Here is a 14,429-nt window from a genome sequence, read left to right as displayed (position 1 = left end):
AGTGAGTTATTAATCACCATTGCCAGCAAGTTGAAGTCTTATTTTTAATACCTTTAATACCGTTATTCATCGGTTCATTCAGTATCTCTACTGCACAAGTCGGAATAGTGTTCATAAATCTATAGTTAAGTCACCAAAATATATTATTTTGATATATAATTGGCTCCACACCCACAAAAAAAAGTGAATAGGTAAAGGATACTATTAAAAAATCCCTAGAAGAGATGAGCTGTTCTTCTGATTACTGAAAAACGAATACATGGCTAGCAGAATCACGCTGCCATTTTCTTGCAGTTGTGCTTGCCTGTCAGCCAAGTGAAGTGAAGGTCTGGGGGGTGGGGGGTGCTAGAGGAGGGCACCAAGCCATAGAGTCAAAGTATCAAAAACCTCTCAGTGGAACTGCCAGGTCAGCCCAGGTAGGATTAACCTATCCAAATCATAATCTGAACTGCACTGATTAATGAGTGTGGCTGGATCTGTCTTAGCAGTGTCTGAGTTTGACAGGATTTCTGTGTTTATTACATTAGCTACACTTGCTGAATCCACCCTGATGTCTATTTTAGGACCCGTTATAATATTACTCTGTGCCTTGCACACTTTAATTGCAACGGTCTCGTCCCGTCCACTGCCACAATGTCAATGAGAGCTGAACGAATTTATGATTAATGCTGCAAAGCAATCGTGTCTGCGATAGGTGAGATGATTATATATGTGAGTAGAGGATACAATAAATGGTTATTTTATGAGTAAAAAGACGCGTTTTTAAATGCATGTAACTTTTTTATTCGAGATTCTTTTTTTTGTGGTTATATAACAGGTGTCCATAAAAATAAATAAATGAATGGGTATTTTTACCTGACGGAGAAGGAAGTTGACTGTGTATAGTACAAACACAGAGGATCTCAAGATCGATTTTTATGTCCATATATGTACGAGGCAAGGGCAGGAGTGACAATCACACGGACGATTTAAAAAGTAAATTGTAAAATCCTAAACCAAACAACCGAAAGGCAAAGTAAAGCATACTTATTAAAAAATCTGCGTAGGGATTTGATTTACTGGTAAACAGTTGCATTTCTCCAACCGCCGTTAGTTATACATTACCTAACCAACAATAACTACTGAATGAATTCACACAATACATCTGAACCATGCTTTCTGTTATCTTATTATTATTCTCGTAAATATTTATAGTTTGAATAAACCAAATCAATTAAACATGTTTTTAACGCACTATTATTAACTTTTCTGCCTATGTTACGGCCGTATGTATATTGTGGCACTACACAGTACACTCAGTTCCGCTGTTTACCTGCCCTGTATACGCCCTGCCTCCCAGGACATTGTGTCACCGTGCTGACTGGAGTAAAGGCCGGCTGAGCAGGCAAAGATACTTCATACCACATGACAGTGGTCTCCTGATACTTTCCCTATTGTGTGTTCATACTTTTACACAATAAAATACATACACTGGTGGCCAAAATTGTGAAAACAATTACAATTTTTAGAAATTGCTAAACTTTATTCCAGTTACATATTTAATCACCCAATGTATATTTGTAAACATTATTTGATTGTTTATAAATATTACCACCAGTATTTGTGCAGTGATTTTTAAAGAATATTGAAAATGCCAAAAGTGCTGGCTGTTTCCACAATATTGGCCCCTAATGTATATCAAATATTTAAATGTTATAAAATTAGCTCTTTATATAGATCATTTACAGAGGAACTGAGAATGATTTGATTTTGCTTCAACAGCTTGGATTGTGTGAGACAAACTCAGTCCTTCTTCCCCTGTGTAGCGCAACTAATTCTGGTGCAATCCTTTTCAGACATGCAGCCTTTAAAGAAAACTAAGGAGGTAAGCTGCAAGCAGGTAGGGCAGACACTGGAACTGGAGCGAGATGAGCACTCTTTGACCCAGTGGCTGGGACCCCACAGAGATCTCCAATTACGTGCCTTTGCGTAAAGCACAGCTGAGCTCACTTCTTATTCAATTCGATGTACACTGTGATTCGGTTCACAGCTTAAACCAAATCACAGACTTCCGTGTGCTCGTTGCGCACAAGCTCAACTTTCCTTCAGCCATAATGGCATTTCATAGACAGGGTTTATTCATAGCGCTAACTCAGATACAGGCAAATCATCTTGGCCAATTCCATTGCACGTAGAACTTTGCATCTCTGATGTGTTAATTCTCTTACCACAGGGTCCATCAACTCCTAAGGCAGTCTCTAAGCAAGCCCCGAAGCAATCGTCCAGAGACGGTGCTTTTTTCTCTCTTTACATGTTTCCATCACATCATTTTGTTCCTGCGCCGTTCTCGTCCTCACTGTAACAGTTCTTTGGCGTATTACAGTAACCATGCCTATCTAGCACCTATTCATTGAATGATCACCGGATCGTCTTACTCTTGATTGGTTTATTTTTGGACGCAGCCACTCTTCTGTTTTGAGCACTCCTCTGTCCACAGTGGTGCCAGTCCGTCGTCCATCACCTGTGCAGAACGTGAGCGAGGAGGAGGACCCGTGGTTTGGAATCACACTAAATGGCTGCCTGTTGGTGGCAGCTGTCATCTTAGTGATTAGCTCGAGTATCCAGTGTGTCAATGGTGAGTAAGTGTGCGGCCATGTGTCACTTGTTCTTAGAAGTGATAATTTAATACAAAAAAACCTAAAAGCTGTGTTCTAACTTTAGGTGTTCTACATCAAATGTGTATAAATAGTAGCACTTTTTCGTAACATTTCTGTACTCTGGACTCTTAATTTGCGATGTTCTTACATTATGTATTGTACAACATTGCTTGTAAATGCCATTACATATTTAATATTCAAATAGTATTTTGCAAATCTGTACACAAACATACATACTAATCGTGAAAAGCGGTTAGCTTGTATGACAAATGATGCATGACCCCAAATGCCTGTGTAATTTCAGAGGCTCTGGAGCCTCTCTGGTGGGAAGAGGATGAAGCTGGACTCCTAAACGGAAACCATGACATAACTCCAGACAGCACGGAAGAACAGGTTCCATCTGTTTCTCCATTTGACTGCATGTGGTTCCCTGATGGTGGAATGAGCTGCCAAACCACATTAGACTCTATCATCGCATCTCTACCTAAAAGAAAAACCTCAACAATCATCTGATCCATAAATTCCTCTATTAACCAGATTTTCTGGAGGTTTTCCTGTTACAGTTCTGGTCCTTGAATGTTTTTTTTAGGTTCTTGTTTGTTAGACGTAGCTGTGTTGCTCCTGCTCTGATACTGCTTACCCTCGTACCTGGGAATTCACTGGAAGCTCAGCTTAGCCGAACTTATGCCTATTTGACTCCTTGACAGCATATATGTTTGCAATGTGCTATTTGTCACACTTGCATGTCACTTCTGAAGAAAAAAAAAGGATCATCTAAACGTGTAAAATTTTAATGTATAATGTCTGAGTCATCCTGTAGGAGACACTGTGATGAAGTACAGCGTAAAACCTCAGCTGGTGAGAATATTGTGTATCTGTCTACTTAGTGACGTTCCATTGTTTCCGTCTCTCAGCATGAGAGTTCTCTGTGGAACAGTCTGTTCTGGTGGAACAGGGCATCAGAAGATAACGACGACGACACCGAAGAAGAGGAACGACCGAGGAAGCGGCAAGCCAAGGAGAAGGGACCTTCGCGTGGCGAATTTGTGAGGGTGAGACACAGGGACAGGTCTCGGAAGGGCCTCATTTTTGAAAACGAGGACGACGAAATTAGTGAGAAAAGAGGCAAGGATAAGAGGGGGGGCAGACTGGGTGAAAAGGAGGGTGAGGCGGCAAGAGGCAAAAGAGACAGGAGAGATGAGTGAGCGACATCACTCACAGGAGTGAAGTGAGCACGAACGTCATGGCGTCTAGATGAGGAAGAAACTAGACAGTCCTCCCTCATATTTAGTGTGAATCTATTATTGTCTCATCTAGCTGACGTTTGAATCTAAAGCAATATACAGTTTTGCTCAGTTTATTTAGCTTTAAAGCTATTATGACATTTTACAGGAGGCATTTACATTAGGTACATTGCTTTAAAATCTACAACGGGGCACAAAACAGAACTAAAATATACGTATTCATTATTACATTGCATAATAACATGATAAATATGGTTTGATTTAAAAATTACAATATATTGATGCACAGATCAGAGGAAATGGGTGATATATTTCATTGTAGCTTCCTGGATGCCAGGCTGGTGTGGGAGGTCTTTCTTTTTATAAGTTTCTAAAATGATTTATTTATGAACATTTTACTCATTTTTTGATATATTTTCTGGCCTCAGATAATTAACTCCTGGTTTACTTGAGACTTCACACAAACTGAATACAATGTAGGGCAGATGAGAGCTAAATAACGAGGTTCTCACTTGTACAAAAATAAGATTATGATCAGAAAAAACAAAAAACAAAAAAAAAAACACATGAAGTTGATGTCGCTGTAGGTGTTCTCAGAAATATATACCTCACGAGGACCACATTATCCCAGATACACTCACCATCACTGATTATATGATCGGGGTTCCTTTGGGTTCAGATGCCGGAAGATTTTCCAGATTTCTTGACTTTCCACCACTGACACTGGACCAGTGAATAAGCATTAGTCCAGATGTATCATCAGTAGCAAGACACCTGGATTGTGAACTAACTTCAATACATTTTGTGTGCTCATATGTACACGTGTGGACATATGTATTCATACATTATCTACAGCATGACAACTGAGATTTCAAGTAGGAAAGTTTCATGGTTCCAAAACTGTATTTGACTGTATCCTAAACAATGTGAGTGGAAAGTAAGCCTGACATCACGTCTGCTTGAAAATATTGGTCAAATATGTCTTTGAGGTTTGGTACTGATAATGATGCTAATATAATGTGTACTGTTTACTAGACTTGGATTGAATACACTGTATTTCTAAACAAACTTGTTCCATTGAGATGTTTACAAAGACAATAAATACAAAAACACTGTCTGGAAAACTTTTTTTTTGTTTGTTCCATATTCTTTCTTCATGGAATCAAAGAAAGTTTCTCTTTCAAAATACAGACGATAACTGTCAACCCACAGTATGACACCATGGACCAGCTAACAAAAACAAACACCTTTGAATAATCCATGAACTAGTTACAAGCGCAGATGCCTAGAAAGTGTTACAGGTTTGCCAACTCTGGTTAGCTGGTTGGAGTGAGAATTTCAGTTCGACACCAATCTGCACACACATGAAACGTGAATTTACATGTATGCAACAGTTTTATTGCCTTGTAAATAGTCTGTAGGGTTTGCACACTACCCCAATGCTTTTGATGTCACTAATTTTTGGTTTGTAATGGAATAATATAGATTTGCCATAAGATTTCTTGCATGAGAGTCTGAAAATTTGTCACACCGAATGACAGAGTTGGCAACCCTGGTGTTACATGCACACAGTGTGAGCAACAGTATAACGTAACATGCTGTATACTCTGTAGGGATGGTATACAGCAGTGTGTCCCAATCCAGTCCTCGGAAGCCGGGAGGGAGCAAAAATGTTTATTGTCTGGCAGGGAGCAAAAACATGGACCGACTCTGGGTCCCCGAGGACCGGATTGGGTTCATGAGCCGAGCATTTGTACCTGGACTGAGGAGCCTTTGCAGGTCTCAGCGACAGCCACACTCTTTGGCCACCATGTTGGGCTTGAAGTGGATGAGGGTGCCGTTGGAGTCCAGCTCGGCCACCTGCAGGTCCTCGTACTCCTCGGGTACGCAGCAGGGGGCGCGCTCCAGGGGCTGCTTACTGCCAAAGCTGTTCAGCAGCATGGCGTGGTTCGTGCCTTTAAATATGGGGGTGCTGCAGGATCCCTGGCAGTTGTTGATTGTGAGGGTGGGTGGGCTCAGTAGGGGTGCCAGCACCGGCACCGTGAGGGGGTGCAGTCGGCACTTGGCCCCCCTCCCGTGTTCCTCCTCACCCCCACGAGCTGCCCGTTCGCCCCTTGCACCCTCCCATGCTCCCAGAACTGTCTGGAGAGCCTTGAGGAGCAGAACAGCACGATACTGTCTTTCTCTGGAGTTACGGACACCTACAAAAGGAGAAAACAAAAGTCTGTATCGATGTCATTCATTGTAACTAGAGTAAATCTCAATACTCTTTTGTCTAATACTGCTTACGCACCATTGGACATTTCCATTTTGTTGTTGGATGTGTGAGGGGGTGATGTGTGGCATCTGTGCCTGTGATTGGAAGGTCAACGGTTCAAGCCATGTCTGTGGGCCCTTAAGCGAGGCCCTTAACCCCCAACTCCATGGGCATCATGGCAGGTGACTGCCATTCGAATTTAGAGATGAGTGTTGACACACAGTGCACGACAACGAAATGTGTCCTCTGCATTTAACCCATATGTTACATTGTGAAATAGCGGGGGGGCAGCTAATTCAGCACGCAGGGGACAGTGCTTGGGGGTGGTACCTTACTCAGGGTCTCTCAGTGGTGCCTTGCTGGTCGGGAATTCGAACCTGCAATCTTTCAATTACAAGTGTGCTTCCCTAACCATCAAGCCGACACTGCCCCTCTCACCTATATACTCATCTGTGTGTGTGGTGGAGATCAAGATGGTGGAGGTGAAGAGAGAATTTCCCCAGGGGGATCAATAAAGTCATAATAAAAATCATTATTATTTCCATCCATCCAACTTCTAGCCACTTAGTCTGTTCAGGGGCATGGGTGACCTAAGGGGTGTTCCACCAAGCTTAGCCTGATGATTTGTTCAATTTAAGGTATTTAAGCATTTTCTAGAAGATGTTCGGGAAGAAGGATCAGTGTTTCTCCTCACCGTCAGGCAGTTCTTTCTCCTCCCCCGGAAGCTGGCTCAGCTTCTGCAGCCTCTGAAGCTGCTTTGCCACATTGGGTCCCCTCACCTCATCTGAACGGATCTGAGCTGCAGCCTGCACCAGCCGCTCCTTCAGGACCGTCAGCAGGTGGGGCTGCAGGGCCAACTCCACCCGGTGGCCCCTGAGCTCGGATGTCTGGGGAGGGAATGAGAAGAGCGTGGGGGTGGTGGAGGTGAGCAGGCCCAGGAGGAGGGGCTCGCTGGAGGATGAACCCAGGGTCATAGAGGGCAGGGAGTGCAGGGTGTTCAGGGAGACGGGGGCAGTGTGAGCGGGGGCAGGCGGCAGCAGCGTGTGGGACAGGGCCTCTCCCAGGAATGCCTGCAGCTCGCAGAGGAAAAGGAACGTTTCAGAGACCGGTGGGGGGCGTGTCTCCAGCGGTTCCCTGCAGAAACACAGCAGTTCACATGATCCACAAGCGTGTTTTGATGAGTATTTCTCATTGAAATTCCAAACGGAAGAATATTTCTCATTAAAATCATAGCATTACATAAACAGATCACATAACATAGCAAGTAATATGAATATTCCTGAAAAAACCCAATACATTGGTGTTATCATAGGAAATCTCATTTGATGTCCTTTTGAGTCTTACCCATTTAAAGACTTGGAGAACGTTCTGTATGACTGTATTCCATCTACAGGCTTACGTGGTCTCTCATGGAAAGTTCTTTATATTCCATCTACAGGCTTACCTGGTCTTTCACAGAAAGTTCTTTATAACTGTATTCCATCTACAGGCTTGCTTAGTCTACCACGGAACGTTCCATATAGCGCATTATTTTCCACCTGCAGCCTTACCTGACCTCAGGAGCATCCTGCTTGTCTGGCATTTCATCCCCCCCCCTGTCTGCGTAGAGAAGCAGCAGAGGACTCAGAGTTCTGTTGAGTCCTAGTGCTTCGCCCAGAAAAATTCCTGGCAGCTCAGGCAGTTGGGAGCCTGCAGGGTGGCACTCCCTGTCATGCATGCAAATTAAAAATTGCAAGCAGAAACCGCATCAGAAACACATTTGGGCTCACCATTATCAGCCTGGGTTGTTTCCATGGTAACCAGCCACAGTGGGTGACTCTGGGCATCACTCTCTGTCGGTCTTCCAGTAAGGAAAATAAACTGTGTTCCCGTCGACAGGCATGCTGTCTGAGAGAGGCAGAAGGCAGGTTTTTTACTGCACTGAAGAGAGCCTGAGAATTATATGATGGGAATCAAATTAAGTTTTGATACTAATTACTAGAGCACTCTAGGCTATATGACTACCATAGTTTATAATGAATAAACAAAAAAACATCAAGTCAGGTGCAGTTTTGTGGCCGAAAGCACTTTGCTAATGAGAGAGCTGAGAGAAGGTCAAACTCGTTAAAACTAACAGGCACAAGTGCAAAACTAACAGGTAAAAACAGCAGAGCTGTGCAGAAGGGCTTCTCATCAGCCCCTGAAGTGATTATGGAGCCAAAGGGAGTCTTGCCTAGTGCCATGTAGGAGTCATTAATAAAGTGTATATTACCAAGAAGCCTAAATGAACGCCTCTCCTGAGTAATTTTAATCCCGTCTCCAAATAGCTAAACGGGGAAATAATTAATTTAAAGAAGAGGACGCATTGACAGGTATATAAGAGATACCTTGAAATAAATGTTCTAAATTCCTGGCAAATACATATTTAATGAGAAACGCAGGTGTTGCCCCTTTTGCAGTACATTGAAAATATTTATAGCTATTACAGCCTGTTACAGTAGGTAGCCATTAAAAGCAGATTGATAACAAAAAGTAGATTGCTTTAAAAACAAAAAAAAAGGTCAGAATGCTAACACAGGACAATGATAACCAAGCTGAAGACTGTAAATTGTAGTATGCACTACATAGACCAAATTAAATACTATATAAAATTAGTGTAGATTTCTCAAACACTCTGGTTTTATCTGAAACTGATGTTCTAAACCACATATTGTTCTATCTGAAAGTACTGTTCTTAACCACATATTCTATTTGAAAGTGCTATTGTCAATCACATATTGTTCGGCATGAATGTGAAAGTGAAACTAAAGCATGTGGTCAAAATGTACACTTTCAGTTTCTTATGATTTTCATTATAGGTCATGAGCACTTAGCTTGGTAATCATGGAGCCAGTGGGTAGCATTGCCACCTCGTATCTCTGGGACTTGAGTCCTGCCCTGACTTAGTGTACGATTTCTCCTGTAATCCAATGACAAAATCGGCATTCCTAAATTGTGCAAAGAGGGTGAGTCTGTGTATATATGTGTGCCCTGCGATGGGCTGCCGCCGTGTGTGTGTGCGTGTGTGTGTGTGTGTGTGTGTGGGGGGGGGGGTCCCCCACCCAGTGCCTCCTGCGACTGGTTCCAGGCAGCCGATGACCCTGTACTAGATAAATGGTAGTAATACCGGCTAATAAACATACCACCTTAGTTGAGGAACTTTCATGGTTTAGTTATGTTACATTAAATTATCACTAGCAATGTTTATTATAATATGCTTTCTCTAAATCTTAGAGAAACCAAGTTAACCTAGTTGGTGATTAACAGGACAATAATCCCAACCAAAGCAGGTTTTAATGCCTAATTTCTCACATTACAGCCTTCGGGAATAAACAGCAGTAGAGCAGAGATGAAACCAGGTCAGTACTAGATGTACAGCAACGTTCCCATTTCCGCGGGTGATCCGGTCCATCACCTACCACAGATGTCCAAAACCGCGGATAACAGCAAACCATCCACGGACCACGTATGTAACGCGATTTCCATTTACATATATGTGTTCAAGTTGAATTTATAAATTACGCACAGTAGGACATTACCAAAAATAAATGCATTAATAATAAAGTACATTACATCTTTCTTTCAGGTGAAAGGGGATTCTGATGTTTTAGCCTAATTCTTAACAGGATACAGCAATGAAAATCATGCTTTTAATACATTTGTGTAATACCGACACTGAGATAACAAGGCAATGAATGCGATCGGTGTGAAAGCTAGAGGCAGACTGGAGAGTTCTGCGGGGAAGCGTGGGTACGGCGACAAAAGGAGATGAGTCATGTACTGGGCGGGACTGGGCTGGCGGATTTCACAGTATTACAGCATGTACTCGTCTGGCGTGCGGCTTGAAACTTACAAAGCTTTTATTTGTGGAATTTTCCATGTTTTTTTGCGGACCACAGTAAACCGCAGATACGGGGGTCCCACTGTACTGCTATCGTGTTTAAGAGGGTTTCCTGAGACTGGCCCCAGGCAGCCGACGACCCAGTACTGGATAAATGGCCGTAAGACGGGTTAATATCATTGTTTAGTTGTGCTAGATTCAATTATCGCGAGCAATGTTCTTTTATCCCTCACACCTGGTGGTGTCTGCTGGTGATTGGCAGGACAATAATCCCAAATAAGGCAGGTTTTAATGCCTAATTTCTCACATTACTGCCTTCGGGAATAGACAGCAGTAGAGCAGAGATGAAACCAAGTCAGCACTAGATATAATCTGACGCAGCACCTAGTTCAATGTCCAATGGAAAACAACATTTCAAACCTTTCTACATTTTTAATGGTCTTACATTGAATGTAAGCATTACACTTATGTAGCGGAGGCTTCTACTCAAAATGACGTGCACGTTTTGAGAAAGCAGGACCTGACAGCTCCTAAAGGGTTAAGGACGTCATTCAAGGGCATAATGTTGAAATCACTCTGCCAGCCCAGGGTTTTGAACCGATGACCTTCCGGGTCACAGACATGTTCCCATGTCCCCCCAGCATGTCCATAATCATCGTTCACACCAACCACACTCTGCAAAATAAGCTTTGCTGGAAAATACTGGCTCCTAATTTATGGCTGAGGCCTAACCTGCCGGTGAGGCTGGAGAGAGTGTCCTGTAAAAGAGACACGCAGATCCTTCGCTTCGACGGAGCCCCACAGATGGAGGAGGAGGAGAACCAGTGTGACTCTGCAGAGCTGGGAGTGCAGGGGAGGAGGCAGCTGGAAGTGAAGGAGCAGCCTGCTCCTGTAAGGTTCCGGTCCCTCCGCCTCCCACAGCTCTGTCGGAAAACAGAGACACTGGCCATTGGCGTCTCGCCACCCATCATTCTGTTCCTGAAAACTGTTTTCATCATCCGTCAATCATAACGGTAAATAAAAACACCAACAAATGTGGCATAAATCAGTTCCTGTCATCTATCCACTTTTGGATAGAATCAAGTAACAGAATATAGGAAGACAGGAAGGGCGCATGCTACTTGATAGCACTACAGGAAGATGGCCAAATTTAACCGCCATGTTAATAGTTAATGAAAGCTAGAATTACACTTTAAATAGTTGTAGTGTCACACCTGAGCCCCGAGAAACAGGAATAAAGGTGCTGAAATAAGTGAAAAGCGATAGAGATGATTACCTTTAACAGGGTGTAAAATGTGTAAGCTGGACCTCTCTTGCTCTGTTGATAACTTTTCGGCTAACAGAACGAGAGGTGAGATCTGCGCTCTGCTCTGTTCCTGCGGGTCGGCGCACAGCCCCAAACGGACCCTGTCCTCAGATCCCAGTTCAGGCTTTCTTCCCAAGCCTTTGAGAAACGTGGCCCTCAGTTCCTCGAGGACGGCTGCCTGATCAGTGCCGGTTGATAGAGGCGGGTGTTCAGAGGCAGACATTGCGGTTCTCACTGAATCTACGGCCAGGTCCCCTTCCGGCGAGCGAGACGGATGGACCCACACGTGCCCCTCATCCCCTCTGCTCGTCTGCACCCCTCCATCTGCTCCTCCGTCTGCTTCCCCTGTTACACGGAACTGATTCACTAGGGTCAGTATAAGGAATAAGTATAAGGAATACAAATCCCAATATTACTGGAGGAAAGGGGTCTTCAAAGAGGATTACTGCAAATACATTATATGCTAAATGTACGCATTGAATTGAGATTCTAGATGTCATTTCAGAGCCATGCTTCTCTATATTGTTTCTAATAAACACGATTATTGTTGTCAAGGTCACTGAGACTGCATTCTGCATATATTGTGCATTTTCTCGACAAAATTAATGCTTACTCATTTTCTAGTAGGTTGAATATAATTCACTCAACATCAGTCACCACCAGTGATTCCATTAATTGTTACACAGAAAAGCTGAAAGCCACCACAGCCTCCAGGTTTATGCATTTATATTTTTACTAACATTTGTGACAACATAATGCGCAAATGCATTATTCTTTGCAAGAACACATGAAAAGCTCAAACATGGGCACACGTTTTGGCATTTATACAAATATTTTTTATGGTATAAAGTCATTCTGCTTAAAAACGTGGGTTTATTTATGACAAGTGAAACTTGCTACTGTCTCATCTGAAAAAAAAGCTTATATTTGGTCACATTCCATTGTATGCATGTCACATACGGAGCTAATACATTTTTCAATGTAAAGCGATACCTTGATAAAGCAAATACTGTGTAGAGAATCGTGGCAGAAGGGCTGAAAACAGGGTATAATACGGACCTGGCTTTGGATGCTGCAGCACTGGGTGCTGCTCCATTCCTGGGTCTCCCTCCATGTGCCTGGATGGAAGACCAGCCAGTACACAGGGCAGAACCAGCATCGCTCTGAGCACGCTCCCCGGCCACATGGCTGCCTCTCTAGTCCAAGGCAACGTACACGAGCATCATCATGCAGGTCGACGAGGGAGAGGGGTTTTATATCAGCTCTCTTCACATAATCGGGGGCAGGCTGCAGGTGGAGCTACCCAACGACGAGCGGCCTTGAAGGCATGAAACATGCGCTGTTTTCCTTACAAACGGGCCTTCATGTTGTAAACTGAGGTGCAAACAAGTGCTCTCCGAACAGGGCAGAGAAATGGCTGTTTCTAATAAGCAGAGGCTGAGATAAGGCTGGACAGGAGAGTTCTCAGCACCCTGAGTGCCAGATCAGGACGACATGAAATAAACATGAAATAATCCTTCATTGAAAAAAATAAAAACAAAAAAGGTTTCTCCACTCGTTAGCTGGGTGCTAATGAATCCTCGCTTAATGTATCACTGGAGTTTGATTCCCAGACTGCACGTCATATGTGGCTTTGAACAAGTATGACGAGAGAAGCTTCTAGCACATTCCCTAATAACGACGCATGCTGAAAAGGCTTCTTTTTGTGAAATAGGTGAACAATCTGAAAGACGGCCCAAGTAATTGTCACATTTACACAGTGCCTTACCCACCGTGACAGAGAGAGACAGGTCTACCGGTGAGCAGACGAAGGCAGCTGCTCTGGCTGCAGCTGCTCTGGCTGCAGCTGCTCTGGCTGCAGCTGTTCATGGGGGTGACATGTGATGCGCAGGACTATGCGCAGCTGGGCTTTAACTAGCATCTGACAATTTTTTTTCCCAAAAGCAACAGAGCAAAAACAATACAAAACACAAGCACAACGAACCCGATTTCCTTGATGGAAGCAAAGGCACGGCTATATGCCCAAAGCACCTCAGCAAACATTAGCAAGAATTATCGAGTCATCCATCCATCCATCCATGAATCCATCAACACCGTGCAGAGCCTGCAGCCTATCCCTGGCAAGCGAGGTCGGGGACAGCCTCTGTGGTGATGCTCACTCCATCTTATGCTCTTTAAATATATAGACACAGCACCAACTGCAATTTCATGTACAACTAGTAATTTCATGCAGAAATCTTTATTTTCATAAAACATCAGTATTCTGTAAAGTATAAGGGACAACTGTGGATACTCTGGTGCCCAGTAAACACATACTTTGGCTGAAATGTAGTTCTTCATTTCATTTAGAAATTCCACAGCTGCCGTCTTGTTTTGAAAGCTCAAGGCCTCGTCTGGTTTGTCCGTCAAAGGCTAGAACGAAAAATCTCTCAAAATTGCTTTCTTTACACCACAGCATTCAGGTCTCCTATAACCCATGCCACTTATAAAATAAAATAAAAAACTCACATGTAATGTCCATTAATGTTATAGCCACTCCCATTTAAGACTTGATAATGGCTTTAGCTAAAGATCAACAGCTGATTTCCCCAATCGATCTTGGCGCTTAACGTCATGCCATCAGCATTTAAGCATCTATGTCCACTTAACGTCAGTAAACAATAAGTGTGAATTACTTTGGTTTTACTCAGACTAAAATACCACAAGAACCCAAAATGTGAAACGCTTCTAGTGTTTTCACTGGCTTTCTCCAATAAGCTTTTCTTCTGTAAAAACAGCTTTACATGTTATGTACAGAATTATGTTTACCTGTAGAACAAATTAGTGCAAAATATATAATTTATTCTGCATGACAGGAGAAACATCCCTGGCACTTGTTGGTTACAGTTGCATAATGAGAGTCAAATGCAAGTTAGAAACTCATCACAAAGCAGCTGGATTCCTCCCCCCCTCCCCACATGAAGGACAGGGGTAATTTTCCCACAACTCCCACATCTATTTTAGGTCAAAGCTTGATCTGCACGGAATGTGCTACACTGAGGATTTCATACATTCTGATAACATGAAGGCAAATACTTATTTTTAGACTGCGATTTACCAAACGTTAAAATGCTATTACCCCTTAGCC

At 43.1% G+C, this 14,429-nt stretch overlaps 2 protein-coding genes and 1 long non-coding RNA gene across 4 annotated transcripts; 2 read left to right on the top strand and 1 right to left on the bottom strand.

Moving 5' to 3' along the window:
• The first annotated feature begins 296 nt into the window (after nt 1-296).
• Nucleotides 297-5,004, top strand: LOC125709169 (junctional sarcoplasmic reticulum protein 1-like). 2 transcript variants are annotated; one of them, XM_048977340.1, is made up of 6 exons: nt 297-416; nt 1,836-1,864; nt 2,213-2,270; nt 2,477-2,614; nt 2,941-3,029; nt 3,551-5,004. In XM_048977340.1, exons 2-6 carry the CDS (start codon nt 1,838-1,840, stop codon nt 3,839-3,841), a joined length of 603 nt encoding a protein of 200 aa, XP_048833297.1. In that variant the 5' UTR covers nt 297-416; nt 1,836-1,837; the 3' UTR covers nt 3,842-5,004. The 2 variants fall into 2 exon arrangements, with proteins under 2 accessions (XP_048833297.1, XP_048833298.1); XM_048977341.1 differs by lacking the exon at nt 297-416 and adding an exon at nt 428-694.
• amh (anti-Mullerian hormone) lies at nt 3,978-14,381 on the bottom strand. The gene is made up of 7 exons (XM_048977339.1): nt 12,362-14,381; nt 11,273-11,668; nt 10,729-10,919; nt 7,907-8,024; nt 7,688-7,826; nt 6,832-7,271; nt 3,978-6,081 (listed from the first exon to the last, which is right to left on the bottom strand). Exons 1-7 carry the CDS (start codon nt 12,486-12,488, stop codon nt 5,663-5,665), a joined length of 1,830 nt encoding a protein of 609 aa, XP_048833296.1. The 5' UTR covers nt 12,489-14,381; the 3' UTR covers nt 3,978-5,662.
• On the top strand, nt 8,990-9,874 carry LOC125709170 (uncharacterized). The gene is made up of 3 exons (XR_007382635.1): nt 8,990-9,121; nt 9,475-9,621; nt 9,742-9,874. It is a non-coding gene; the product is annotated as an uncharacterized LOC125709170 (long non-coding RNA).
• Nucleotides 14,382-14,429: the final 48 nt, after the last annotated feature.

This window comes from Brienomyrus brachyistius, chromosome 15 (assembly GCF_023856365.1).
Source record: "Brienomyrus brachyistius isolate T26 chromosome 15, BBRACH_0.4, whole genome shotgun sequence".
NCBI classification, from domain to species: Eukaryota; Metazoa; Chordata; class Actinopteri; order Osteoglossiformes; family Mormyridae; genus Brienomyrus; species Brienomyrus brachyistius.
Note: the sequence above shows the minus strand (reverse complement) of the source record. Positions and strands in the feature narration are given on the sequence as shown.